Source organism: Argopecten irradians, chromosome 13 (assembly GCF_041381155.1).
Source record: "Argopecten irradians isolate NY chromosome 13, Ai_NY, whole genome shotgun sequence".
NCBI lineage: Eukaryota > Metazoa > Mollusca > Bivalvia > Pectinida > Pectinidae > Argopecten > Argopecten irradians.
This window is the reverse complement of record NC_091146.1, coordinates 32,329,192-32,357,110: the sequence shown is the minus strand read 5'-3', so window position 1 is coordinate 32,357,110 and position 27,919 is coordinate 32,329,192. Positions and strand designations below refer to the sequence as shown.

General features: G+C 34.8%; 2 protein-coding genes across 10 annotated transcripts in view; both read right to left on the bottom strand.

Moving 5' to 3' along the window:
* LOC138306119 (myosin-2 heavy chain-like) overlaps nucleotides 1-27,919 on the bottom strand; it is a 140,303-nt gene that overhangs the window by 15,965 nt on the left and 96,419 nt on the right. For 6 of the 9 annotated variants that reach the window (XM_069246479.1, XM_069246484.1, XM_069246486.1 and 3 more), the window contains 10 exons: nucleotides 24,720-24,803; nucleotides 24,117-24,128; nucleotides 17,132-17,161; nucleotides 8,427-8,658; nucleotides 8,065-8,137; nucleotides 6,372-6,478; nucleotides 5,517-5,624; nucleotides 4,891-4,940; nucleotides 4,069-4,268; nucleotides 2,040-2,087 (listed from right to left, as the gene is read on the bottom strand). In XM_069246479.1, coding sequence (XP_069102580.1) covers nucleotides 2,040-2,087; nucleotides 4,069-4,268; nucleotides 4,891-4,940; nucleotides 5,517-5,624; nucleotides 6,372-6,478; nucleotides 8,065-8,137; nucleotides 8,427-8,658; nucleotides 17,132-17,161; nucleotides 24,117-24,128; nucleotides 24,720-24,803 — 944 coding nt within the window. The remainder of the gene's footprint in view (nucleotides 1-2,039; nucleotides 2,088-4,068; nucleotides 4,269-4,890; nucleotides 4,941-5,516; nucleotides 5,625-6,371; nucleotides 6,479-8,064; nucleotides 8,138-8,426; nucleotides 8,659-17,131; nucleotides 17,162-24,116; nucleotides 24,129-24,719; nucleotides 24,804-27,919) is intronic. The other 3 variants (XM_069246483.1, XM_069246481.1, XM_069246485.1) reach the window with 3 other exon arrangements.
* LOC138306120 (uncharacterized) lies at nucleotides 8,666-14,377 on the bottom strand. Its single transcript, XM_069246489.1, has one exon. It carries the CDS (start codon nucleotides 14,073-14,075, stop codon nucleotides 12,588-12,590), a length of 1,488 nt encoding a protein of 495 aa, XP_069102590.1. The 5' UTR covers nucleotides 14,076-14,377; the 3' UTR covers nucleotides 8,666-12,587.

Below are 27,919 nucleotides of genomic sequence, written 5' to 3'. Positions count from 1 at the left end.
CCAAAATTTATCCAAGTTCTGTTCCCCTTCCTCCAAGGATGTTTGTGGCCGAATTCGGTTACAATCCATGCAGAACTCTAGGACAAGTAGCGATTTATAGGATTTACCTCTATTTCCCTTATTGGGCCCCGCCCCTCCTGCCTCCAGGGGGTCAGAGCCAAAATTTATACAAGTTCTGTTCCCCTTCCCCCAAGGATGTTTGTGGCCAAATTTGGTTACAATCCATGCAGAACTCTAGGACAAGTAGTGATTTATAGGATTTACCTCTATTTCCCCTATTGGGCCCCGCCACTCCTGCCCCCGGGGGACCAGAGCCAAAATTTATACAAGTTCTGTTTCCCTTCCCCCAAGGATGCCTGTGGCCAAATTTGGTTACATTCCATTCATAACTCTTTGACTAGTAGCCATTTAAAGGATTTACCTCTATTTCCCCTATTGGGCCCCGCCCCTCCTGCCCGCGGGGGGCCAGAGCCAAAATTTATATAAGTTTTGTTCCCCTTCCACCAAGAATGTTTGTGGCCAAATTTGGTTACAATCCATGTAGAACTCTATGACTAGTAGCGATTTAAAGATTTACCTCTATTTCCCCTATTGGGCCCCACCCATCCTGCCCCCGGGGGGGCCAGAGCCAAAATTTATACAAGTTCTGTTCCCCTTCCCCCAAGGATGTTTGTGGCCAAATTTGGTTACAATCCATGTAGAACTCTATGACTAGTAGCGATTTAAAGGATTTACCTCTATTTCCCCTATTGGGCCCCACCCCTCCTGCCCCCGTGGGGGTCAGAGCCAAAATTTATACAAGTTCTGTTCCCCTTCCCCCAAGGATGTTTGTGGCCAAATTTGGTTACAATCCATGTAGAACTCTATGACTAGTAGCGATTTAAAGGATTTACCTCTATTTCCCCTATTGGGCCCCACCCCTCCTGCCCCCGGGGGACCAGAGGCAAAATTTATACAAGTTCTGTTTCCCTTCCCCCAAGGATGCCTGTGGCCAAATTTGGTTACATTCCATTCAGAACTCTATGACTAGTAGCCATTTAAAGGATTTACCTCTATTTCCCCTATTGGGCCCCGCCCCTCCTGCCCGCGGGGGGGCCAGAGCCAAAATTTATACAAGTTCTGTTCCCCTTCCCCCAAGGATGTTTGTGGCCAAATTTGGTTACAATCCATGTAAAACTCTATGACTAGTGGCGATTTAAAGGATTTACCTCTATTTCCCCTATTGGGCCCCACCCCTCCTGCCCCCGGGGGACCAGAGGCAAAATTTATACAAGTTCTGTTCCCCTTCCCCCAAGGATGTTTGTGGCCAAATTTGGTTACAATCCATGCAGAACTCTAGGACAAGTAGCGATTTATAGGATTTACCTCTATTTCCCTTATTGGGCCCCGCCCCTCCTGCCCCCAGGGTGTCAGAGCCAAAATTTATACAATTTCTGTTTCCCTTCCCCCAAGGATGTTTGTGGCCAAATTTGGTTACAATACATGCAGAACTCTATGACTAGTAGCGATTTTAAGGAAATGTTGACGGACGGACGGACGGACGGACGACGGACGGACGGACGGACGGACGACGGACGCCGCGCCATGACATAAGCTCACCGGCCCTTCGGGCCAGGTGAGCTAAAAATATCAAATTATGTCTGTAGCCATAGCAGCAGATAATATTAAATTATGTCTGTAACCATACCAACAGATAGAGATCAAGTTATGTCTGTAACTATGGCAACAAAAAAATCAAATTATGTCTCTAACCATAAGCAACAGAAAAATATCAAAATATGTCTTTAGCCATAGCAACGAATAAATAAATATCAAATTATGTCTGTATCCATAGCAACAGATAGATATCAAATTATGTCTGTAACCATAGCAACAGATAATATGTGACCATAGCAGAATATAGTAAACAACTACAGCAATACAAACACAAATACAACACAAACGGTATCGGGTATCACCTGGTACGTGAATTACTCATTACTATAAAAAACGATAATTTTTTCACTCCTCCATTTTGTATTTCCTTAACCTCTAATTACCTGAGCTGTTCTTCGTGCTTCCTGGTATCCGTTGTTAACTGGAGTTGTCTGTATAGTAAAGATTTCAAGGATGAATTAAAAATGTAACAGATAAAAGAAATGTTGGGTTGTAGACATACTGTATTTGCTGAAATTACGACCCAGGGGGCTTAAAAAATTGTACATAATGTAGCGCTTATAAGTGAGCAAAAATGTAAGTTCTAAGCGAAAAATGTCAAGGCTCAAATGTAAAAGACTCACATGTTCATGTAACATGGGATGAAATGCTGATGTGAGAGACATTACATGCTATAAAACATTGTTAAATCTATGGGATGGGGACATTATACAACTTCAATTTGTTTTCAGGAAAAGGGGAGGGGCACTTATAGAGGGAGGGCACTTATAGGGGAGGGGCACTTATAGGGGGAGGGGCACTTATAGGGGGAGTGGCACTTATAGAGGGAGGGGAATTTATAGGGCGAGGGGCACTTATAGGGGAGGGGCACTTATAGAGGAGGGGCACTTATAGGGGAAGAAGCACTTATAGTGGAAGAGGCACTTGTAGGGAGAGGGGCACTTATAGGGGGAGGGGCACTTATAAGGGAGTGGCACTTATAGGGGAGGGGCATTTATAGGGAAAGGGCACTTATAGGGGGAGGGGCACTTATAGGGGAAAGGGCACTTATAGGTGGAGGGGCACTTATAGAGGAGGGGCACTTATAGAGGAAGGGGCACTTATAGGGGGAAGGGCACTTATAGGGGAGGAGCACTTATAGAGGGAGGAACACTTATAGGGGGAGGGGCACTTATAGGGGAGGAACACTTAAAGGGGGAGGTGCAGGTATTAGGGAGGGGGCTAATTACTGTGAATATGGTTAATGTTTTGTAAATTTGTATCCTTCTTACAGACATATAAGGATATGTCAGGTTAAGGTGGAGGAAAGCCGGAGTTCCTGGAGAAAAGCCACAGACCTACAATTTACTAACCAGATTTACTAACCAGCAGTCAGTGCCTGACAACTGCCCCAGTGATGAGAGTCAGACTCACAACCAAGAGATGGAGAGCTTGTGGTAATATGTCTAGACATCTTTACCACTCAGCCACCGCGCCCTAGAGATGGAGAGTTTGTGGTAATATGTCTAGACATCTTGACCACTCGGCCACCACGGCCTAGAGAAGGAGAGTTTGTGGTAATATATCGACACATCTTTACCACTCGGACCCCCCTTTTAAGACATAAATAATTGATTGACCATTTGCATTCTGCATTTGACATTTAATCAATTTTATTTCAATCAGTTTAACGTCAAACAATGATAAAAACCTTTCATCATTCTTCCGAAATTCCATAGTGTCAACTGAATCGGATGACAATGAGAGTACAAGGCGGGATATGATCATCATTATGGTAAATACAGACAAACCTGTCCATAAAGACCACCCCCAGGAGACAGAGGAAAAATGGTCTTTATAGTCAGGTGGTCTTTATACACAGGTTGAATTATGTTGAAATTGCCAGGTACTGACTGCTGATCGGTGGTTTATCTCTGGGTACTCTGGTTTTTCTCCACCATAGCTAGCACCATAAAGAACCTGGCTGTTAATAGGATGTAAAACTAAACGAACCAAAAGTGTTGAAATTAGCCATTTGGGACATTAGCAAAATGGTCTTATTAAGCAAGTGGTCGTTATACAGTGGTGGTTGCTAAGACAGGTTTGACTTATAAATAAGGATTATTATGGTAAATTTTTAGGACAAAAATCTATATTACCATACTTGCCAATCCTCCCATTTTGAAGGGAGACTCCCAATATTGAACCCTCATTTCAGGCCATTTTAGCAAGTCAAAATTTTTTAATATTCAAAATGTCAAAAATCTGACTATACTGTCAGAGAGACTAGTTCAAACTTTGCAATAGCAACCTTTGATTTATAGCAACCTTTGATTTCTTCATAGGGGGTTACTAAGTAGACTTTCTTGAAGTTAAAAGTTTAAACATGTGAAATTACCCCCATGGGAATTTCAAAAAGTTGGCAAATCTTACAATCTGTCATACTGGTCTTGAAGTTCCCGGAGAGCTATACGTTCCGAGACGTCACTTTTTGCGGAAAATTGGGAGTGGTGACTGGCTCGTGTGACGGTAGGTCCTCGACCAGACTCGGCAGACTTAGGACCAACAGCGGCCTGTGTTGTGTCCCTAGATATGACCATACCTCCACCAGTAAGGGACGATACCATTGGCTCCTGAAATATGTAACGGGCATCATCATTGGTCCATAATTTATCATCAGTAGTTACTGTATGCTTGTAACTTGTTTTCAAATGCTGTTAAATCTACCAAAATTTGTGACAGTTAAGAAATCACAAATATTGATCATTGCGAAAAAGTTTTCAACAATTGTGCAAGACCTTGCATCACAAGATTAAATCGCCGTAAAAAAAGAGTTGTTCTGCAGTCATATCGTGAAATAAATGTTGCCGAGAAAACGCTTGGAATCAAAACCTGAAATTAAATTCACCAAGAAAATGTTTGGAATCAAAACAAGAAATCAAAGTCGCCGAGGAATATTTAGACTCCTCAAGTCCAAGAGATATTAATCTAAATTAAAAATTGCTTAAAATAGATAGTAAACTGATGTCCTGACTTTGTGTCCTATTTGTCCATGATGTTACAGTTACTTACCCTGTCTGCCTGGATAAATCGTGTCCTAATTGTAAATGTCCATGATGTTACCTTTACTTACCCTGACTGCCTGGATAAATCGTGTCCTAATTGTAAATGTCCATGATGTTACCTTTACTTACCCTGTCTGCCTGGATAAATTGTGTCCTAATTGTAAATGTCCATGATGTTACAGTTACTTACCCTGTCTGTCTGGATAATACTGGACAAAACACTCAGGATCTCCTCAAACACTGCAGTAATAAACAAAAGTTAAAAATAAAAAAAAATCTGATTGTCTCCCTTTAGCAGTTTGAAAATAAAGGACCATCAATATATCACCTTGACAAACACCTTGGAATAGTTGGAAATGATAACAAATGTTTGTATCTCTGACTTTTCTGTCAATGCCAAAAAGACTTTTAAAATAACACAATACCATGTCTAAGGGTAATGTAAACAGACTCAAGATTTAGGAGTTTCTAGATTTAAATTTTCCATGAAATACATATCCGTTTACACACAACTTATCGGTCTTTGCATATTGCAGAGTTGCCTCCCTTGTGGATAGGTATCCCTTTTGATGGCGTTAGCCTCAGAAACACATGATGTCATAATCAAAACCTACCGGCAAGGGCAGATAACTCTGTAATATAGATAACAGAGCTGTGCTGTCCACTGTGTATTGTCAGTGGAGGACCAGCTACATGGGAAAAAAATGTATGCCCGACTACAAAGTTGCCAGTCACGAGCAGATGGACAGGCATTAATTTTGAATATCTATCCACAAGGACAGATAACTCTGTAATATACAAATACAGAATAATTACCATGATAGACATTGTGAGTCATCCCTTCAATCTGAGGCTCCACTTTGCCAGTACTGTTAAATTTCTTGGTATCAATGTCCTCCAATATCTCGCTGGGCTGCAGCATATCTATAAATAGACAATCTATCAATCTGACAACCTCCATACAATGACTTATCATAAACCTCTGTAGTCTGACACGCCGAAACACATCATTGAGTTTTGAACATTCATGACCTTTGACCTTGATTTGTTTTGCAAGCTGACAAAGTGTTAACACTGGTCACTAAACAACACATTTTATTAGGCTTCCTGTCACATCAAACAGAGCTTTGCTTTTGACAATCAAATTGATATATGGGTAGTGATTTCTTGTGAATTTGAAGAAATTCTTTAAGTATAATACAATGATTAATTTTTCTTTGTTTCTGGCTTTCTGGTTGGCCTTAATTCATTTTTTTCATTCCACAATGAAAAAAAATCTGAAAATGGGGCGGAAACCAGACGTTATCTTGGCGTCACAATAGAAACATTGACGTTGCATATTGATTTGAAAAAAGAGAATCCCTTGGAAAAAATCAATGGAATCGTACGTGTTAACGTATTTCATTTTATAAAGTAGCCTGGAAAATCAATTATAAACATTGAAGTCACTATTTTTTTAATTTCATCAGGTTATAAAATAAATTTTGTTTGCAAACTTTTGTAATAATCCGTTATGAAATTAAAAAATATTGACTTCAATGCTTAAATAAAAGATAAATTCATGCACTTTTCAAACACTTTTCTCCCAATTTCAGTACAGGTACATTTGTATTTTTCATCGCAGTGCACACCGTGTCTCCATGAAAAGAATTTTTTTTCATCAGAACCTACCTCTGTCTACCATCAGTTTACTGAGAGCATTCCTGAATTGGACCACACCTTCATACAGGCGGAGGTATTCCGAGACGATGGGATGGTCCGCAGAAACATTTGACAATCTGACGAAAAAAATAAAAAAAAATAACATGCAATTACATGTATAACAATATCAGACCTAATATTGACTGATCGCCAGCTGTCAATCAAATGCCCCAGGGGTGGGGATTACTCTGTTTTTAAAAGTCACAGACACTAATAAATGTAAACCCTAAGTTCTGCACAATAACTAAATTAAACCTAGAACTTTGCCAGAAATATACCCACAGATCAAATTTAGTAATAACTCCATTAATAGGGGCCTAAGTTCTGCTCTAACTAAATCAAACTATGAACATTTTAATTGGGTACCCTTTTATGCAAGGGGGGGTACTTTTTATGCAGGAAGAAATATATCCGATACCTTTTGGAAGGGGGTACTTTTTATGCATGACACCTGGTACCAAATGTGACTTTGCATTTTGTATTTTACATATTTGCTATGACATTGAATAGGTACACGTACGTTTGAGAGATTCAAGATTCAAGATTCAAGAAATTTTATTTTACGTCGCATATCAGAAACAAATACAACATTAGCACTGTAGTGCTATTCTCGCGAAAAACATAAGTATATTGTAATTTAACAATGAAATGGCTGGCAAAATATCACAGACATAATTATACACTGATAGACTTTACAATGGCAATGACACAGAAAATATTATAACATTTGAAGTAAGCATTAAGTCACATGGAGTAAAAAGGTAAGTTAATATTGAACACTAGTATATCACACTGGTGTTACTATAGAGTATTAAGACACTGGTAGAGTGTAATATACATATACCCGGTACATGTATGCCAATATGGCAAAAAGTTAAAATTGACAGAATAAACACGAACATAGTGTATTTTAAAAGTCATATCAATCAAAGAGATATGTAAAAAGTTTAGCTAAAGATAACAGATAAGATTAATGTGTTGAGAGGATGAGACGTGACTGTCTGACAATCAGTCAACTGTAGTTAATTCATAGGAAACACAGGCATATATATATAGAATGCAGTAAAATTTAAAAAAAGCATAAAAAAGCAAGATATTGGAAAAACGGAAAAGGTGAAAAGGAATATCAATGTCAGTGAAATCTAGATCAAAACAAAATTGATTTTTCATATTTTGTCTGAAATGATGACAAAAAATCAATAAGACTTACAAAACAGATGAAATGTTTCATAATTATGACATCAAAAAGCATTATGTTTCAAAATGAGCTCCTAGCTTGTATCTGTCGAAATATTTTTACATTCTGCAGTTGAATATAAACTTTCTGTAAGGTGAATATTATTCATTTATTGCCCTGGAGACGTGGCGATTTGTTTACCTAAGGCATGTCATTTTTACCGTGGGTAATGACATGATGATTGTTTTTAATCACGTGATCCTGTATCGACTAATCAGGGGTACTAATACATGGATGAGGTATAAGGTGTTTTGTCGCCCTTACACGTGACTGTGGTTCATCGGTGAGGTATAAAAATATCTATTACATTAAAGAAAATATTATATATCTATAACATTATCTCCAGCGACAGATAGTTTAAATGATTTATTACCTATGATGATTTTACGCAAAAAAGATACCTTTCAACTTTGACCTCTGACTTACTTGGATGAACTTGGACCTTTCTGCCCTGGGGGCGGGGATGTACCAATCTCCATAGTCTGTTCTCGCTTCATATCTGAAAATAAATAGATAAATAAACAAAAAAATCAATAAAAAAGTAAATAAATATATAAATATTAAATAAAAAAAATAGATAAATAAATAAAAAATAAACAAATAGATAAATAATAAATAAATTGTCTCCCCTTTTCATGAATTGGACCAATGGCATCACCTTGATGAACTCCTTTGATTGTTTGAAAAAGGAATTGTTTGATCTGTGAGAAAGAAAAAATATTGACCAAGGGCAGAAGTTTTTCAGAATTTCTCCAACAATTACAAAGTAACAAATATTGACACCTAACCTTCAACTTCGTTATACGGAATATCATCATCATCATCTTCGTCTATGAGCTGGTCATCCTCCAGCGATCTTTGTGAAGGGATTGATATCGCAGGTGACTTGGTTCGGCGATCTTCGACAGCTGCACGAACCTCACCCAACTTGTTACGATATTCCTTCCTCAAAGAAGCACGACTAAGTGCAGAGGACGCACGTATCTCCTCCTCAGTTTTAGGTACCATCTGAGTCTGGGTCTGTGAAAAGTTTGAAATAAAAACATCATTACAACATCATCAACATTTTAAAAAGTCTTTGTTAGCTGAAAGCTTGATATTTGAAATATTGTAATAGTAAGTAAAGAACATTATATATGTCTGGTTCAATAAAATGCTTGAAATGTAGCAATACACTCAAATTAGTCTTGATCAACAAAATGTTTGCAAACAATATTTGACACATCAAAAAATCATCTTACACTATATAGAAATGCATTTCTTAATGATTACTAATGACAAAACATTGAATTTGCAAATAAAAATGTAATTCAGAAATCTGAAATTAAATATTTATTTTAAGAAGAAAAACTAATTTCTGTCTTGTAATATGATAAGGGAATTATTGTTATATTTATTGAAATTTAATTAAGCTGGGAAATACATTAATTAGATTTGTCTGTATATATATCAAAACATGATAAGACTTGCATCAATATAAGTACATGGTATATTTGTTCCACATGAGTTGATGTTAGTTTGGGACATTATTAAATTCTGTAAATGCATTCTGGTGTGATACACAGTACACAAATATATACTAGGGGACTGCATGTGCATTTGTTACCGCTTGCGCTCAGAAGGACGATTGTCGGCCAAGTACACTTAAGTCACTGAAAATCAGAATTGGGTTAAAGGACTATGTAAGTGTACATTGTGCCAGTTTTCTGTCCCCAAATCTGCAAAATCTTCAAACCTGTTATTTAGTAATTAAATTGGAGAATTTCAGATACCAAGTGCATCTCTGAAACAACTGGTATGACAGTTATGCATTATTGCCGATGCAGTTGCCATGGTAACCATTCAAAATATGCATAAATTAAGCAAATTTGGAAATTTTGTCATTTTAACCGATACTTCGCTGTTTTTATTCTCGAAAACATAGCGCGCATACAAATTTGATATTTCTCTTTAAGATTTATCTTAAGTGCCTAGATATTTTCAGAAAATATTAAGTTTGTTCAAGATTTCGCTTTATTGTGTTTTAGATAGAAACTATAAAAAATAGGCCAAAAATGACAAAAAAAACTATAGATGAATCAAGGATGAAATTAAATACAGACACTTAATTTTGTAGCACTTCACTGAAAATTGATGGATTTGGCTACGGAAATGAGGTCAAACCATATATTAAATAAATATAATTAAAGTCCTTTATTACTATAATAGATTTTCTGGTTAATATTTACATTGTATGTAACATCATAATACCTTAACCCCAACAGTTAACAAAACTCAGTCTCGGATGTTAGATCTAAAAACTAAACATTTTTCTTAAAGGCCCACTAACTTTTCGAAACGGTTTTGGTTTTTAAAATGGGAATGTAAAATGAGCTTAATAATTTTGAAGAGTTGCAAAAGTTATTAACTTAACATTAATACTACACTTATAATCACCTCCTAAACAATTTAATTAAAATAAATAAAATGTTAATTTTCATAACGCGGGTCGTCTTATGTTTTCCCCCGTCGTCCTAAATACCGCGCGGTAGTTGACTATCACTGCGGCAGACGGTAAAACAGCGAAATGACTCTCCATTGTAATCATATATTACGCAGGAAATCTTGCATATGTTTGGTGTTGTAACCTCATCTTAGACCATCGGTATATATTTTCTGAGGTAATTAATGTTTTTAAGAAATCTTTATATTTTGCGCCGGAAAGGTAGTGGGCCTTTAAAGATGCTCCATCGCTGACAGAGCATAAACGATACCTATATCATTTTTGACAGTAATTGATGTTAAGTTGAGAATACAATGTCATATAGATGTATAATCATCACAAAAATACATATATGGCCATACGAAAAAATATTTGTGTTTCCGGTAAACCGACCGATCGGCTATAAAATCAGTGCCTACTCAAAAACTTTTTATCAGTTTTGTCCTCAAGCAAACAAATAACAACCCAAATTTTGTGTGGTTTTTAACAAAATCCGGAATTTTGGTACAAATTCTGTCAATTTAAGACACCAATAACCTCCTGGGAATCAAATCCATGGTGTATATAAGGTTGAATAAAGTCTATTTCAGCTTTTCACTGCAAGAAACTGGGATAAAGAGAAAAAAAATATTTAAAAAAAAAAAGTCCCTACCTACCGACCCTTCCTTTTTAAAAGGAGTTACCGGAAACAAGAATATTTTTTTATTTGGCCTAACATAAATATAAGTTATAGGTATTCTAGCCTGGTCATATATCTTTGTAGAGAAATTATTTCTTTTTATTTATATAATCCATTCACCCCTAAAATTTCACAATGGACTAGTCCAGTCTTTGATTTAGAAGAGCCTAAATGTGTCTTCAGGGGTAAACGGTTGAAACTTAAGTATATACTGTAACACAATATCTATACAGTGTCAGTTAGCTATAAGAAAAGTTTTAAATATACCCTCTCATTTTACCAGACCCTACATATTGAAATGAATACTAAATGTGTGTTCTGTTAAAACTTAATTAACACTTGATTTATAATTTGTCTTTTCTTAACTTAATTAAGTTAATTAAGGATTAACTTATTTATTTTTTTGTATTATGCATCTCCTACTAATCAGTTTCACTTGTGTATAAGCCGTAAAGGCCAAAATTTTTTACGATTTTTTCTGGTCTTTGTACACATCAAAGCCACACGTTATCTCAGCCAATCAAAAGCAATGTTTTAAATGGCAATGCCATTTTTTCCTTTATGGGCTGATAAAGTAAATTTTAAGCCAATGAAAAGGCTTGTTACATGCAAAACTGAATTATATAACACAATAAACGTCATCTACAAAGCTCAGATAATGAGGTCCATAGGATATAAATGAATTTTAATGGCAGATATATCTAAGATAAAATACCCAGTCAAACCTGCCTTAGAGACCCGACCTTTGTATAACGACAACCTGCCTATTATGACCAGTTTGATACAACAATGCCCTTGTCAAGTGGGTGGTCTTTATAGACAGGTTTGACTGTTTAGCTAGAACCCTAAATGTTCTGCTCATAAAATATGAAAGATTTTCTTGTTTGTAAAAAATGTTTACCAGGCATAGGTTTCTTTTTTGAGAGAGAATTCAAGAAATAGAAATGAAAAAAAAAGATAAAGTCTACAGGTATACCATATTTGACCCAATAAGCATCCATGGAAATTAAAAATTGAAACAAAAAGGGGGCTCTTAATACGACAAAATGTGGAAAAGTCTTTTATAAATCATTGTGAAAAAATCAATAACGAAACCTACAGTTTTCGCATTTTCAGTCTGCATTTGATTCATCAATGTACGTAGCATTGGTCTAAGAAAGATGGGTATAGACAGGGACGGCAGGGCTTATAGAGTCGAATATGGTATAAGTACAAAAGTAATGATCCTAGCCGGTAGTCTGCATTTGAGTTATCTGCCCTTGCAAGTATGGAATGATTGTTATGTCATATTTTTATGGGTGCCGCTTCATGCTTTTCTGGGGAGTTGTGCACACAATATCAAGACGTCACAATCGATACCTATATGCAAGGGAGATAATTCAGCAATATACAAAGATGGAAAAGTATACAAAACATAGATTTTCCTGGTACATGTATACAAAAAAGTTTGGTGATTGTGCTTCATATCAGTCATCAGACTGAAATAATGAAATATACATAATGATATACAAATTTCTTGAGAGTCTGTGCATTTCCTGTGTGTTGTAAAGTAAAGTGCCCTATAGTAAATAAAGGGAGATAATTTTAGCATAAGTAAGATAATTTCATCATACATGCCATAAATAAAATTCAGCAAATTTTTCTTAAGCCAGAATTGTAAGAAATTAATTTTAATTAGGTTGTACTGCTTTATTTTTTAAGAGAAAAAAAAGTATTGTTAAACCAAAAAAGGTAATCAATTTGTACCCAAGTTATCTCCCTTTGCTAGTAGAAATCTTTAATTATTTTTCAGGTCACCTCTGAGGGAGTGACAAAATCTCCCATGATGCTTTGCGTATGAATGGTTAGTATGTTGTTCTCATCTATAGTTTCCTGAATCCTCCGCACTGGTCGAACATTCTCAATTTTGTCTAGTTTAGAAATAGATTTCTTAACAGAGTTATCTCCACTTGTGTTGGGATCTGTGGTTACTTTTGACGGAAATGAGTTTTCTATAACCACATTTACTAGACTATTTCTAACTGGTAATGGCTCTGGAGAAGTGACATATTTTCTCGAAGACGACAAGTCTGAATCTGATTCTTTTGTCTTCGAGGATATTTGTTTAGATGGTGTATCATCACGATCAGGTCTTGTGGAATTATCTTTCATTAATGGCAGGCCTGTGACCTTCAACTTCTCAAGGTCATATAATGAAGGGTCAAACTGTTCTGTCATAACCTCTGGCATTTTAACCTTTGACCTTATGACCTTTCCTTTAGCTTCAGGCTTTTGAAGTTGGAATTCTGATCCAATTCTTATTGTTTCAAATCTAGAATTTTCTGGTTCAGTATACCTGTTTATATGACAAGACATTCTGTCTATATTTAGAGCCTTGTCTTCCATATGATTGGCCACTGTTTCATCGCCATGGTTACTGGTCCAATCGTCTTTGACACCAGTAACAATTTCTTCCTTTGGGTATGTGATATCAACCTTTTTTATGAACTCTATAAACTCAGACCTTGACTCTATGACCTCTGACCTTGAGGTTGCTGATGACCCCTGACTCTTGACCTTTGCACTGCAATCAGAGACAGACAACACCATCTTAAGATCTGATTGATTTGTTTTTTCTTCAGAGATGAGAGTCATTGATTGGTCAATCTTTACAGCCTCATTCTGGTCATTGGAATTGTGCGATTTCTCAATGCTGTCATGTGATTGGTTAAAGTCATCAGAACAGGCTTTTGATTGGTCATTTGAAACATTGCTTTGATCTTTAACTCTAACAGACTCATCTTTTAATTCAGAAATGCATACAATGTCTGGAGAATTCTCTACAACTCCTGAAGACTGCAAGTCTGCATTATCTTCGTTATCAGAAGATATCACCTGGTGGTTATTTTCAACTTTCAAACTGATGTTCTCAGAAATACCTTCTGCTGGTGAGGACATTTGCACATCAGTGCCTTCAATTATTGCATTACCTGTATCACCAATCATAGACATGTCTGTTGAATTCTCGAGATCTTCAAAATTGTCTGAGCTACTAGCATTTTCATAAAGTTCAGAATCCTCAAAATTTGCAGTATTTTCAGACTTTACACCATTCCCAACAATTCCAGCCATTTTATTATTTTCAGTGCTCTCAGTTTCAGATTGGTTGGACGTATCAATACCGTTTTCAAAGATCTCGGAAACATTAATTGGTTCTGATCTATTACGAATATCAATCTGTTGAGAATGTTCGACAGTTTGAGGCCTCTGAGAGACTACATTAAGATCAACATCCATAGATGTGTTGACAGGTTCTTCTCCGATCTGAAATCAACATCAATCACAAACAAAAGGTCAACAAAGGTCAAATCATACGAGGAAAAAAAATAAATTGGAAAAAATAAATGAAAATGAATATGTTAAAGTAAACTAAACGTAGTTTCAAATTAAAGAAATGGAACAAAAACGAAATCAACATATAAATAAAATAAATAAGTTTAATATTGTGAAGAAAAAAAAAAGAAGAATTGCAGGTATGTTTTTTTCGTTTCATTTTTTAATGTTGACAACATAAATAAAATCAAGCAGTAGGTCAAACGTCAAGCATATGAAATTAAAACAAAAATATAAAGTAAATGAAATGTGAAAAAAAAGTTATAAATAAAAATTAAGGAAAATATTTAAATCTTCATCATATATATTTTCCAATATTTTTCCTAAAGACTTTTTTTATCTCTAATTTAATTCTAAATTTTGATCAATTTTTTTTTCAATATAATATATATAACTCCCATTTTACAGGGAATTTTTGCATAAATTAAACATTTTTGATTATTTTATGTAAACAAAACAGACATATACTAAATATGTGGAAACACTACGATTATGAATAAGAAGTTTAAAACTAATTAAGATAATTGCTATGATCATAATGTAAAAGTCATATATACAATGTATGTATATAAAAGTCATATATACAATGTATGTATATAAAAGTCATATATACAATGTATGTATATAAAAGTCATATATACAATGTATGTATATAAAAGTCATATATACAATGTATGTATATAAAAGTCATATATACAATGTATGTATATAAAAGTCATATATACAATGTATGTATATAAAAGTCATATATACAATGTATGTATATAAAAGTCATATATACAATGTATGTATATAAAAGTCATATATACAATGTATGTATATAAAAGTCATATATACAATGTATGTATATAAAAGTCATATATACAATGTATGTATATAAAAGTCATATATACAATGTATGTATATAAAAGAAACTGAATTGAAACCTGGAATTTATATACATATTTTATGTTTCTAAATTTATTAATCAATTTTGAATATACAATGTATTCAAATAATGCCTTAAATCTAAAAGAAATTTCATTGTTGAATACTAGAAGAATAAAGAGAGGTACATATTGTGTATAATGTAAAGTGTATCGTACAAATTTCGTACAAATAAATAGATCAGAAACAAGCTATGTGATGGGACCATTTTTCTTTCCATTCATTAATACGTAATTGATTTTTTCATACTTCATCCAACTTTCTGCTTTCGCAAATCGTTTTCTTCATATATTCTCTGAAGAAAAAATCTGAGAATAGCGTGAAATCCCGACGTTTTCCTAACATTACAATAAAGACATTGACATAGCAATGCGTAATATTTTAGAAAAATAATTCGCTGGAATATCAATAGAACTTTACGTTAAGATGTATCTTATGTTTTCAAATAGTCTGAAAAATCAATTATAAGCATTGCATAATGTTGTTATATGTTTACTTCATCAAGTTACTGTATGAAATCAATTTTGTTTTTTGAAATAATAATTATAGTGACATCAATGCTTAAATATATAATGAAAAATTAACAATGCATAAATTAGTACCTGTTTGAGTTTCCATACAAATAAATCCAAATATTCAGACAACACAAATCAACATAATCTGTCCAGTGATAGATACTAGTATTGTCCACTTCCAGTCCGGACGAAAGTCCAGTCTGAGTTTGCATTGGTCAAAACACAACAATGACCAGTTATAAATCGACCTGGCTGATTGAATATTGTTGTGGCCATTTAATTCACTCACCCCTGATATTATGAAATGAACTGTTCCCGTCTAAGTCTTAGAAGAGTTCAATGTTGTTTTCAGGGGTGAGCAGGTTAAAACCTGTGTGGTCAATGCTATTGTTAAGAGCGGATTATACTGATTGTCCAGTATGATAAATAGACATAAACAATGATTGTATTGTTATAAGTCTGTAAACAAGGGACATTTATTCGGGTAAGATTAGGTAAGTATATATATATTTATATATAAAGAATTAAACATTTGTATCTGTCCTACGGTATATTGTATAAGGCCATTCAACCCTGAAATTTCATTATGGACTGGTCAAGTCTTTGATTTAGATGAGCCTAAATGTGTCTTCAGGGGAAAATGATATGGGTATGTTGGAAAAAGTAATATTTAAGAATAACATGATAAATTGGCTACTTTGAATTGTACCAAGGATTAATGCAATACACAGTCACACACATCTATATATCATATAGTATCTAAACTGTCATTTAGAAAGTCAGGGATTAATACACAGTCACACACATCTATATATCATATAGTATCTAAACTGTCATTTAGAAAGTCAGGGATTAATACACAGTCACACACATCTATATATCATATAGTATCTAAACTGTCATTTAGAAAAGCAGGGATTAATGCAAAGTCTGAAAAAAGTCCAGAAATGTATTTGTTCGATGAAAAAAAAAAATTCAAAGTCTACAAAAGTCTAGAAAAATAAATAATTTCTTTCATATACTTCATTTTTTATTTGATTTGAACTCTAAAATCTGCGATTTATTTAAAGTATTTGAAATTTTCTGTGAACAGCGTATAATTGTTATAATAATCTTGACCAGAAAAACTTAAAAGTGAACAAAAATAGTATATATATATATAGATACCTATAGACTTCTTAGAAACATTGACCTTACATTATAACTTACCTTGACCTTATATTAGTTACCTTAAATTGACCTTGACATTACTTTAGTGACCTTGACCTTATATTAGTAACCTTGACCTCACATTAGCTACCTTACATTAGTGACTATGACCTCACATTAGTTACCTTGCATTACTGACCTTGACCTCACATCTATAGTCACCTTGACCTCACATTAGTTACCTTGACCTGTCATTAGTTACCTTACATTAGTGACCTTATACCCTTAGTGACCTTATACCCTTAGTAAATCGGTTGGTTAGTTACTATATTAAGTTTTGATCGCTATGAGCAAATCACTGCAACCTACCTTTGCTTTTGGGGGTAGAAACCGTACTGTCTGATAGTTTATAAAACAGAAATATAGATAGTTTGTAAAACGGAAATATAGATGTGTGTACTACGGATATAATCATACATCATTCTAAAAGGAAACAATATTTGAATCTATGTAAGGGTATAATGACACAATATAAACTCCTTTAACGCAACAACGAATTCATTACGTCGTCAAATTGCTAAAACTTTCAACGAGGCCACTATAAGCGAAGTATTAAAGATGCTCCAGCCCCAACAGAACATAAACGATACTCATCATTTGAACAATAATCGGTGTTTAATTGTGTATATATGTGTCTAATTAACACACACACAAAAAAAACCAATAAAATTTATTTTGCTTTTGGTGCATGCACAATCAGTACTTCATTCTATATAGAACATATAGTGCCATGGAATTTTTTCGGGACACTATTAATTATTTTCAATATTTTTTTCATTAATCAAAATAAGAACTTCAAAATTTTCAATGGTGGTGATGGTGCAAAGTTAGTAAATTTTTGTAACTGAAGAAAAATACTAAAGCAACTGCTCCTGTTTTTGATGGATAAAAAATACTATTCGTCAGCCGTGTAGCCTTTAAGTACGATTCGCTACAGATTTGAAATCTTATCTTTGAACTGTTTGGTCAAACAATATTAAGGGCACATGTGATTGATTCTATCAGCAAAGGGAGGTAATCTATCAGCAAAGGGAGGTAATCTCAAACGTCATTTTATGACGTTTCCTATCACATCTGACAAAATTTGATTCTCAAAATGCTAAGGCCTACTGTTTAGGATTATCCAACTGACCCTAATTTTTTACCCCTGACGCCAATTTTTTTCTCCACTTTTCTATGAAAAAAAAAGTTAAAAGTCGGGATTGATATCTCAACCTCCGTTTCCAGACATTATTTCAGACTTAAAGACACTAAAAAAGAAGAAAAAAAAACAACAATCCCGACCTACCACCTCCTATTTTGCCAATGTAACCGTAATCAAACATATTTTTTTTTTTTGGCATAATTCAGATATGATACAATCCTCAAAACTTACTCTCACCCCCCACCTCCCTTTTATAAAAATAGAACACAGACCCTGTATATATATTTGGCAGTTTGGAAACTAGGAACGAAGGTGTCCAGATTATCAAGGGTCCATTTTACTCAATTAGTATGTTTGAAATTTTAAATAGTTTCAGAAGAGAAAAAGTAACAACTAGAGTAGAGTAGACTCAAACCCCGAACCTACAGTGTCGAGTCACTCACACCAATATTGAAATTTAAATGCAGTACTGGCCACATCATGTAGGTGCTGAAAATAACTCATAAATAATGGGTGAATCAGGTTGTTAATCTGACTGAACTCTTCTATGAATGGAACAGTTCATTTGAAAATTGGTGAACAAAATTATTGTAATGCGATGCAGTAAATCTTCATTATAGGGTGTGAAAAAAATTCATTCAATTCAAACGCCTGTGCAAAAGAAAACAATACTTTACGATTGGATGAGAAAATTATGGTCAGATTAAGGTGAAGGTTGGGAAAGGGAAGTACAAGGTCAAACCAAAACTCAAGGTCACCTGGTACATTGGGCTGGTTCCATTATCGTACAAGATAAGCTGGAAAATCGGACTTGTTCCGTGATCGCAGACCTTGATTCCGTGGTACAAGTATCCGTCTTCATTTCCTGGATATTCAAAATACTCTGGAGAACCAAAAGTCAGACCAATATCCGCTTTCTTTGACCTTGACATCTGCGACCTTGACAACATCTTCGTGATAGATTTCGGTCTCGGAGTTATTGGACTACTTTTCCTCGTAGATCCACCGGTTGCCATGGTCGCAAAGGTCATCATCGGACCTTGCAAGGCCATGTTTGAATCTGTGCGGGCTCTCTCCTGGAATTTATTGTCCAAATGTGCAGATGACATCTTCAGCGATCTCTGCCGACTTCCGGTCAATCTTTGGGACTGAGAGGAGAAAAGGAACGACTCCAAGGGAGGTAACTGTTTCAAGCTTCCAGAAGATGTTTCTGTGATTGAGGGCTGTGAAAGGTTGATTGTCAGAAATGAATACCATTTCCTGGCTGTTTATAAGATGTTAAACTAACCAAACCTAACCAAATTTTGATACTCTACAGGATCAGTATACACTACAGGGCCCAGTTGTTTAAAGCATGGTCAGCTTAATCACTTGATTTGTGAAATTTTCATTTCTCATTTGATGTCCAACTTTTGATAATAATAAATTTATTCAATAATATCAGTAGAAATAGAGTTCTTTAGAAACTTAATTTTGTATAGTACAGAAAGTATCAAAAGAAATTATTTTATCTTGAATTGAAAAAAAAAATATTGCTAAATTGTGATTTGTCTATAGAAATATGAAATAATTATAAATATCACTATTAATTAATGAAATAATTATAAATACCACTATTAATTAAGGTCTTGTCATGATATACCAATTAACCTTTCCACCACTGTAGGCCATAATGGACTCATCCAGATCAATGCATGGTAGAGTCTACTAAAGTTACATAGGGGTGAAAGAGTTGAAATGATCCGCAGGCCCCAGGACCATGAAACAGATTTTGTCTAGCCAATCAAGAATAACGTAACATTTTGTAATGTCATCTATGATTGGTTAATTCTAAACTCACGGCTGTTTTATACTGGGGCTAGGACCCAGTTTTAGGAATCCCTTGACTTAAAATTCTCCATAGAAAAGCATTACAGATTTTAAGTTAGCAAGGCCACTTAACGCAAGGTTTGTCCTTAACTTCAGTAAAGCTTTCCTATGGAGACTTTCAAGTTAAAGATGCTGCACCACCGACAGAGTATAAATGATGTACATCATTTAAACAATAATTGGTGTTTAATTGTGTATATATATGTCTACAAAAAAATCATATAAATAATTCATTTTGCCTTTGGTGCTCGCGCAATCAATACTTCATTCCATAAAGGATATAGTGCCACCGAATTTTTTCGGGATGCAATTAATTATTTTTCATATTTTTAACTTGAGGTAAAATTAGAAGCTCAAACTTTTCAATGGTGGTAACCGTGTAAAATAAGTAACTTTTGTAAATGACGAAAAATACTAAATCGTTTCTTCTGTTTTTGATAGTGAAAAAAACTATTTGTCAGCGGTGGAGCATCTTTAAGGAATTCCTTAAAATGAAGAAATGCTCAAGAAACTGGGCCCAGATCTAGCATTAAGAGTTAAACTGTTCAAAATGTTATATAAAATTTGCAGTGAGGAAAGCTAAATCCAAAGCAGTGAAACAAACCTGAACAAAAAACACAAGGAAGAACTGGTGATATTGAAAGGCAATATGAAAAAATTTGAAAGACTCACAGTAATTGGGATTTAACATATTTGAAATTTGGTGTTACTCAGAAATGATAGAATGAATTTTAATGGGTTTCAGATGAAAGAAAAAGAAATATATTGCATTAAGATGACAAAATTCAACAACAAGACTTCAGCTGTTATAGAGAATGTTAACCTGCCTTAGTGACCACCTCTGTATAAAGACCACCTCTGTATAAAGGCCACCTCTGTATAAAGACCACCTCTGTATAAAGACCACCTCTGTATAAAGACCACCTCTGTATAAAGACCACCTCTGTATACAGACCACCTCTGTATAAAGACCACCTCTGTATACAGAGAGTGGTTCTTTATACAGAGGTGCTATAAAGACCACCTCTGTATAAAGACCACCTCTGTATACAGACCACCTCTGTATACAGACCACCTCTGTATAAAGACCACCTCTGTATAAAGACCACCTCTGTATAAAGACCACCTCTGTATAAAGACCACCTCTGTATACAGACCACCTGCTTGTAAAGACCACCTGCTTGTAAAGACGACTTTCTTGAGGTTCAAAATGGCAAATTATAACACAATTTGACCTGTGTTTTAAAACCACTTGGCTATGGAGACCATTTTTCTAGAAGTCCTAAATGACCAATTTTACTACAATTTGACCTGTGTAGAAAGACACTAATTATAGAGACTACAATTTTACCTGTAAGATTTTGTATGGGTGGTCCATATACACAGTTTGTAATGATGAAATTGAATATTTTAATATTCAGTGTGAGAAAAAACACAGAAAGATTTGGAAAGTCTACAGATGATAAACAATAAGGTGTGGATAATTTCATTATTGTGATACCATTCGTTGTGAGAAAACTCATAGGATAAAGGTTCAACAAGAGAAGAGTTAGATGGATAAACAAAATTATTTCATTCCGAAGAATATTTTTCGTCATAAGATGAAAGGTGGTTTGAAATCATTTGTGAGGGATTAATATGTGCACACATTTCATCCAATCACAAACCTCAGTGAGAACAGAGCCCTGTGTCATTGGCCGGAGGAGTTCCGCTCCTTGTGTGTCGTCAATCAGAATTTCCGGGTCTTCTCCAGGACTCATGTTAGACATGGCACGCGAGTTTATTTCCGCAAAAGCGTCAAACATGCTCTCTGGTAGTACACCTAGTTGTATTGACTCCTCTGTCAGCTGACTTGCAAGGGAGATAAGTGTGATTGTTCTCTCCAGTTGAAGATCCGATAACTCCTGTTCTTTTTCGTTAAGTGTTTTAAGCGCCGACCGGACGGACTCCAGAGTACGGTGTTGCATGCTAGACATATTGTCTTCCTCCATCATTGTCTTCATGTTATTCAGAGCAGAGGACTGACATTTTGGGAGATTATCGTCTACGATAAGTGCGTCTATTATATCCTGTCCTGTGACCGAGCTGCCTTGTCGGGATCCGTACTGCGGCGTGACGCGAAGTATCCATTCCTTATATGACCCAGCAGATCGACTTCGACTCTTTCCCGATTTCCCAGATCCAATCTCCGATAATTCCTCTATTGGTGTTGTTCCAGTCATTCCTCTGGTAACATACTGCGAAACCACACTCCCGCGAGATCTAGACAGGGGAGGCGATCGGGGGGCAGACACAGATCTTGTCTATTGGGATGAGGGGAAAAATATGAAAAAATACATGTGATTTTATAATTATAGTGTTCTCTGTAACCAAAAAATATTTCAAAATAACGATTTTTTGTTTTTATAATTTTTTGAATTTTTACATTACATTTTATCATTTTCTTTCTTTCTTTCTTTTTTTATTTCTTTTTTTCATTTTTATAATTTCAATTTTTTTTAGATTTTTGATTTTTTACAATGTTTTTTATTATTTTTTGAAATTTTTACATTTTTAGGATTTTCTGAAAATTTTACATTTTCATTATTTTTAAAAACTCACAATTTTAAAAATGCAAATTTTTGAAGGCGTGAAGTGGAATTTTTATTCACTATTTTAACCAGTGTTTATCCCTTATCTCCAAACATCTTTCAAAATAATACTTTCAAAAACAATATTTTCAAAATTTAATGTAAATGAAAAATAAAATTATAAAAAGACCTAGAGGATGGGGCAGTCATTAAATCAATTACATATTGACCAAACACTAGGCTCTATGTAGCCCCACTAAATGCTCGAAAATGCACATGTATCTATTCAATGTCAGACTACACACAACAAAATTCACATGAGGTACTCGGATGGTTTGATTGATAGATGTTGATCCATCAATTATGATTATAAGGAAAAATCCTTGTTAATTTCATATAAATATTTCACCTAGAATCAGCTTTTCTACTCTTTTCAGGTAAAATTTACTTAATGATGAGTTTGATTTCACCTGTCAGACATTTTGCCTGTGTAAATTGTTTAGAAGATATCTTAAGTAGTTGTGAAAGATCTTAATCCTTTAGACAGCTCTGAACTTTTTAAGCTTTATATCAAATAAAAGCTAATTAAGATAATGTTATAGTATTTCAAAATACATGATTTGTTGAAATCTTTTAAATATAGAAATAAAAATCAACCACATACAAGTGTAAGGTATACAACAAACACTTCCAAACATATGATGAATAATTGCAAATACACTTCAAAAAATGAAAGATAAACTTTTAATATAGGATCAGGTAATTGTCACTTAGAGTATCAAAATAGATACTCTCTAATATTATAAGACTCTTTCAGATGTGGATATGAAGGATGGGATATTCTACCCGAGGGTCACAAAATGTAGTAAAACTCGAGGCTTGGCTGACGATGGTTTTATAACATCTTGTGATCCCGAGGGTAGAATATCCCTATCCTTCATATCCACTTATGGAAGAGTATTTGTCTTTCATACCTCGGCGTTTATTGCAATTTTACAACTATAATATCTCGCCATTTTGAAATAAATTCGAAGAAATCCACAATTTGAAGTCAATTTTCCATACATGAAAAATAACGTGAAATTTTATAACACAAATTCTGTTGCTTCCATCTTTTATAGTAAAACCAGTGAATTTTGTGAAAAAAATGTTAAAAATAGGAAATAGAGATTTTGTTGTCGCCGTGACGTCACGAGGCTTTATTGTATGGTTAGCCATGCAATACAGCCTCAGGAGACATGAGTGTATGGCCCTAGACCAGCCAGTGTTACACGTGTAGGTATGAAAAAAAATATAATATAGACTTTCTGATTTTATCCGATGTCAATGTTTACGTGTTTTTAAGATATGTTGGATCAATCACCATTAAATCCCATACATATTCCTGATGTCTCAATCTTCTAATTATAATTCGGTTTTCAAGAAAGAAAATAATCAGCATGAGTAAATGTAGGTACTCTGCGACTGCTTTTTATATTTGTCTCATTCTAAGCTACTGGACAGGAGTGGGAATTCTAAGCTATATCAGGGGAAGGAACCCTGGCTTATATCAGGGGAGATAACTATAACTTATATCAGGGGAAATAACTATAATTTATATAAGGGGAGGGAACTCTGGCTTATAGGGAGGTAATAAAAAAGCTTTAAAATCAAATCAAGAAAGCGAATAAATGTCAAGCTGTCACACTCAATAACTCTGACTGTAACCTACCGTCTTGTCTAACTGGGAGTCAGAACAAAAAATCAAATATTTAAATTTTGTTTTATAAAATAATTTTCTCAGCAGTAAATATCATGAAACCAAGTTAAATTCTCTTGCTATTTTTTTCAACAGTACCCATAAATCTTATAATCTAAACCTAATATCCTAAACAATCAAACATCCATTTATAAATTTTAATTATTCAAAGTTTAATGAATCAATTAAAAATATTTCTCTGTAAAACAATTACTTCCTATACCCATCTTTTTCTATCTTTTGGTCAGACTAAAAATTAAAATTACCAACAAATTGCATTCTGTATGTGAATGCCATTGACTTTCACAAACTCTTCTCTGTCATGAATCCTATTAAAATTCCATCACTATTAAAGATACAATTAAAACACTATTAAAATTTCTTTAATTAAATTGAAATATCACATTAAAATAATTTTTCCAATTTGGTCAGGTTTCAGAAGATCTAGTACCAAGAGAAAAAAGTTAAAAACATCTTAAATAAGATGTAAAATAAGTATGATGTAATTAATTACTTTTTTTTAATATCTTTAACATTGAGCCACGGCGTTTATTAGGTTATGTTTGCAACAGTTACCTTATCTGTAGGTTCTGACTCTGGTTCCACGGCGGGCGGGGCAGAGAGAGCTCCCATGGACTTTCTGGAATTGATTTCTTGTGCCTGAAACATTTATAATAATATTTTGAAATTTGTTCAAAATATGAGTGAAAGCCTTTTTAAGATAAGAAGCAATGTATGCATGATAATTCTATGTAATTCTTTAAGCACCTTTAAATATCAATTATCAAAATTTAGATTACATAAAAAGCAATGACATCCAAGTAAAATTTGATATAAATGTTAAGATTTATTTTTCAAAACTTTTAAAGACGAAATGATATCACTAATACGAATATACTCCAAAGAAAACTATTGATAAAAATTACTTAATTGTAAATATGAAATTTTTTATACGAAACGATGTCTCAACATTTTTCATCTATTTCAAAGAGTTTAACAGACAAATTTAACATATTGTAATCAATAGAAACATATTTCTAAAATACTCTTGAAATTCGCTAAGTAAACCAAAAGGAGAACTCCTTCACCCCTCAAAATTCATAATGGACTGGTCTAGTCTTTGATTTAGAAGAGCCTAAATGTGTTTTCAGGGGTGAATAAGTTGAATATTAATTTCAAAATTACACCTAAAGATGATCATGTGACAACTAGGAAGTCACATGACAATCATCTCAATTATCTTAGATGCCTAAAAACTCTAAAACAAAACTAATTAACAGTTGTAATTAATACATGGCAACATTTAAATAGAGATAAGATTAATAAGTATAACAAATACAACATTGAGGAAAAGTTTCACTGAAAAAGTTACTGTACAAGTAAACATTTTGGTGAGCATAAATTTTCATTCAATATAAAACTTTTCCAAAAACATGAATGTAATTCTACAAGAAAAATGAAATAGTTGATATATATCAAATTATATTAGTGCCAAGTTCTGTCATTTTTATTTTTTGTTTAAAAACTCATGATTTGAAATTAAAATTGCTCATATAGATGTGTTTACTTATACCATAAGTTTTTATAAGTTCAAAATGTGTGTCAACAAAACAATAGAGTTTGAGGAGAAATATTACAGAGTATATCAACACACAGGTCAAGGTCATGTTACTGAGTAAAACAGCAAAGGTCAAGGTCACAGATATTCAACAGAGAAATACTCCGATTCAAACCAAAAGCATCAAGGTAAATGTGAAAACATCAAGTTCAAGGACATTGTGACAACATCAAGGTCAAACATAACAACATCAAGATCATGGTGACATCAAGGTCAGAGAAAATATCAAGGTCACTGTAACATCAAGATCAGAGAAAATATCAAGGTCAAGTGACAACATCAAGTTCAAGGATAAATCAGATGTGACAACACCGATGTATAAAACAATTTTAAACCTGTGAAACAGATCTCAGTGATCTCGGAGACGCCGTGGATTCCTGTGCTGTCCCGGAGCCAGAAGTCGGATCCAATGCTTGTTGCTGTGATGCAGTTTTCCTAGATTCCTGAGTAACCACTCGTACATCAAATACAGGTTCATCCTCTGTTTCCTCACTGTAGAATTCTATGTCGCCTTGGCTACGGTTGCCATGACTACGCTCCCCTTGACTACGCTCAGTTAATACTGTATCTTCTGCAACATTTCCAATATCTTCTACAGTCAGATGTTTAGACAGCTTCGTGCTGCGTCTCGATAAATCATCGCTGATACTTTTCCTTGATTCCAGATTCCCGGAATCGTCTGGAAGTGATTCCACATCTTCTAGTTCCAGGTCACTCCTTTTACGTGAAATCCTGGAGCCTTCCTGTTCACTTTTTCTTGGACTAACAATGGTTGGTTCGCTTTTTCTCGAGGTAGTTCTGGATTGCATACTTTTCCGTGAGGTTGCTCCAGATTCGAATACCTTGCTCTTCTGTGATTCCACCCGTTCTAGACTTTTTTGGGATTCACCTCTCTCTATACTTTTAACTGAGCTTCTTCTTCTCAATGTACTTCGAGTTTGGCTACGACTTTGATGGGAACCCCTGCGAGACCTGTGGTGGGACCCAGATTCTTCCTCCACTTCTTCCTCTGCATGAGACGGTGACCTTTGACCTTCATCCTGAGACACAGAAACTTTGGATTTTGACCTCTGTGAGTTGACCTTGGACCTTTCACTCTCTACCTGTGAAGGAATTTTGGATGACCTTGATGCTTTACTCTCCTGATCGGACTCGGTCGATACCTCCTCTCTCTCTGGAGTAGTCTCCCTTGATTTAACCACTTCCTGTGTATCCTCTTTGGTTGTGGTACGAGACAGACTTTTCTTTGATAACTTTGAGGCAACTGACCTCCGACCCTGTGAGCTTTGACTCTTTTTTGATACAATGGTCCCCTCCAGATCTTCATCCATAACATCCTCTACTTCCTTTTCCTCATCTCTCTCATCCTCCTCTGCTTCATCAGGCTCCTCCAACTTCGACATTTCAGATGCAATCTGTTCGCTTTTGGCACGAAAACTTGCCTTTGAGGCACTTGACCTAAAAACTGTTTCTTCTCCCTCCTCTTCTTCTTCTTCGTTTTCATCATTGTCTGATGCCGGGCGAGGTTTTTTCTCACCTCCGAGAAGCCAAGGTGCCACGTCAGAATTAATCGAGGACGAACGTCGTGATATGGCTTTACTGTCTGACCGCTGGCGTTCATACTTGAAAACAAAACCAAGGTTAAACATGATATCGAGGCCTGACCTCACAATCTGACTACATTTACCCTCCTACTGTAGATCGTTCCTGGCTATCATATTTCCTGCTTTGTAAAACAAATTTGGGAAGATTAACATTTGCTTATTCAAAAATTAAATCAGTAAGTCCTATCAATATATGATATGAAGATACAATCTGATTGAAAAATACAGATCCTTATAACCACTCCGTTCAATAGAGGACCTGATAACATCCCGTAAAGGGTCATGTTTGGATGACATTTGTAGCACATGTACTTCAGATAGAAATGCATTTTGTACACATCATTAAATCAATTTACAACATCATTTCTTCCCAGTATACATATACAATAAGCTTTGTTGCGCTGTTTGGGTGAAAACGACTTCGCACACAACAATAAATCTGACTTGTTTTTCAAACATTTTCGTCCCCTTACATTCAAGATTCTGGCAGCAGCAACTTGATTGGCCATTTCCAAAGGTCACCTGAACATGACCTTTATGGGGTATTGTCAGAT

Excerpts from the sequence above, each read along its gene's own strand:
- LOC138306120 (XM_069246489.1), bottom strand. The coding sequence starts at position 14,075 with ATGGATGTTGATCTTAATGTAGTCTCTCAGAGGCCTCAAACTGTCGAA.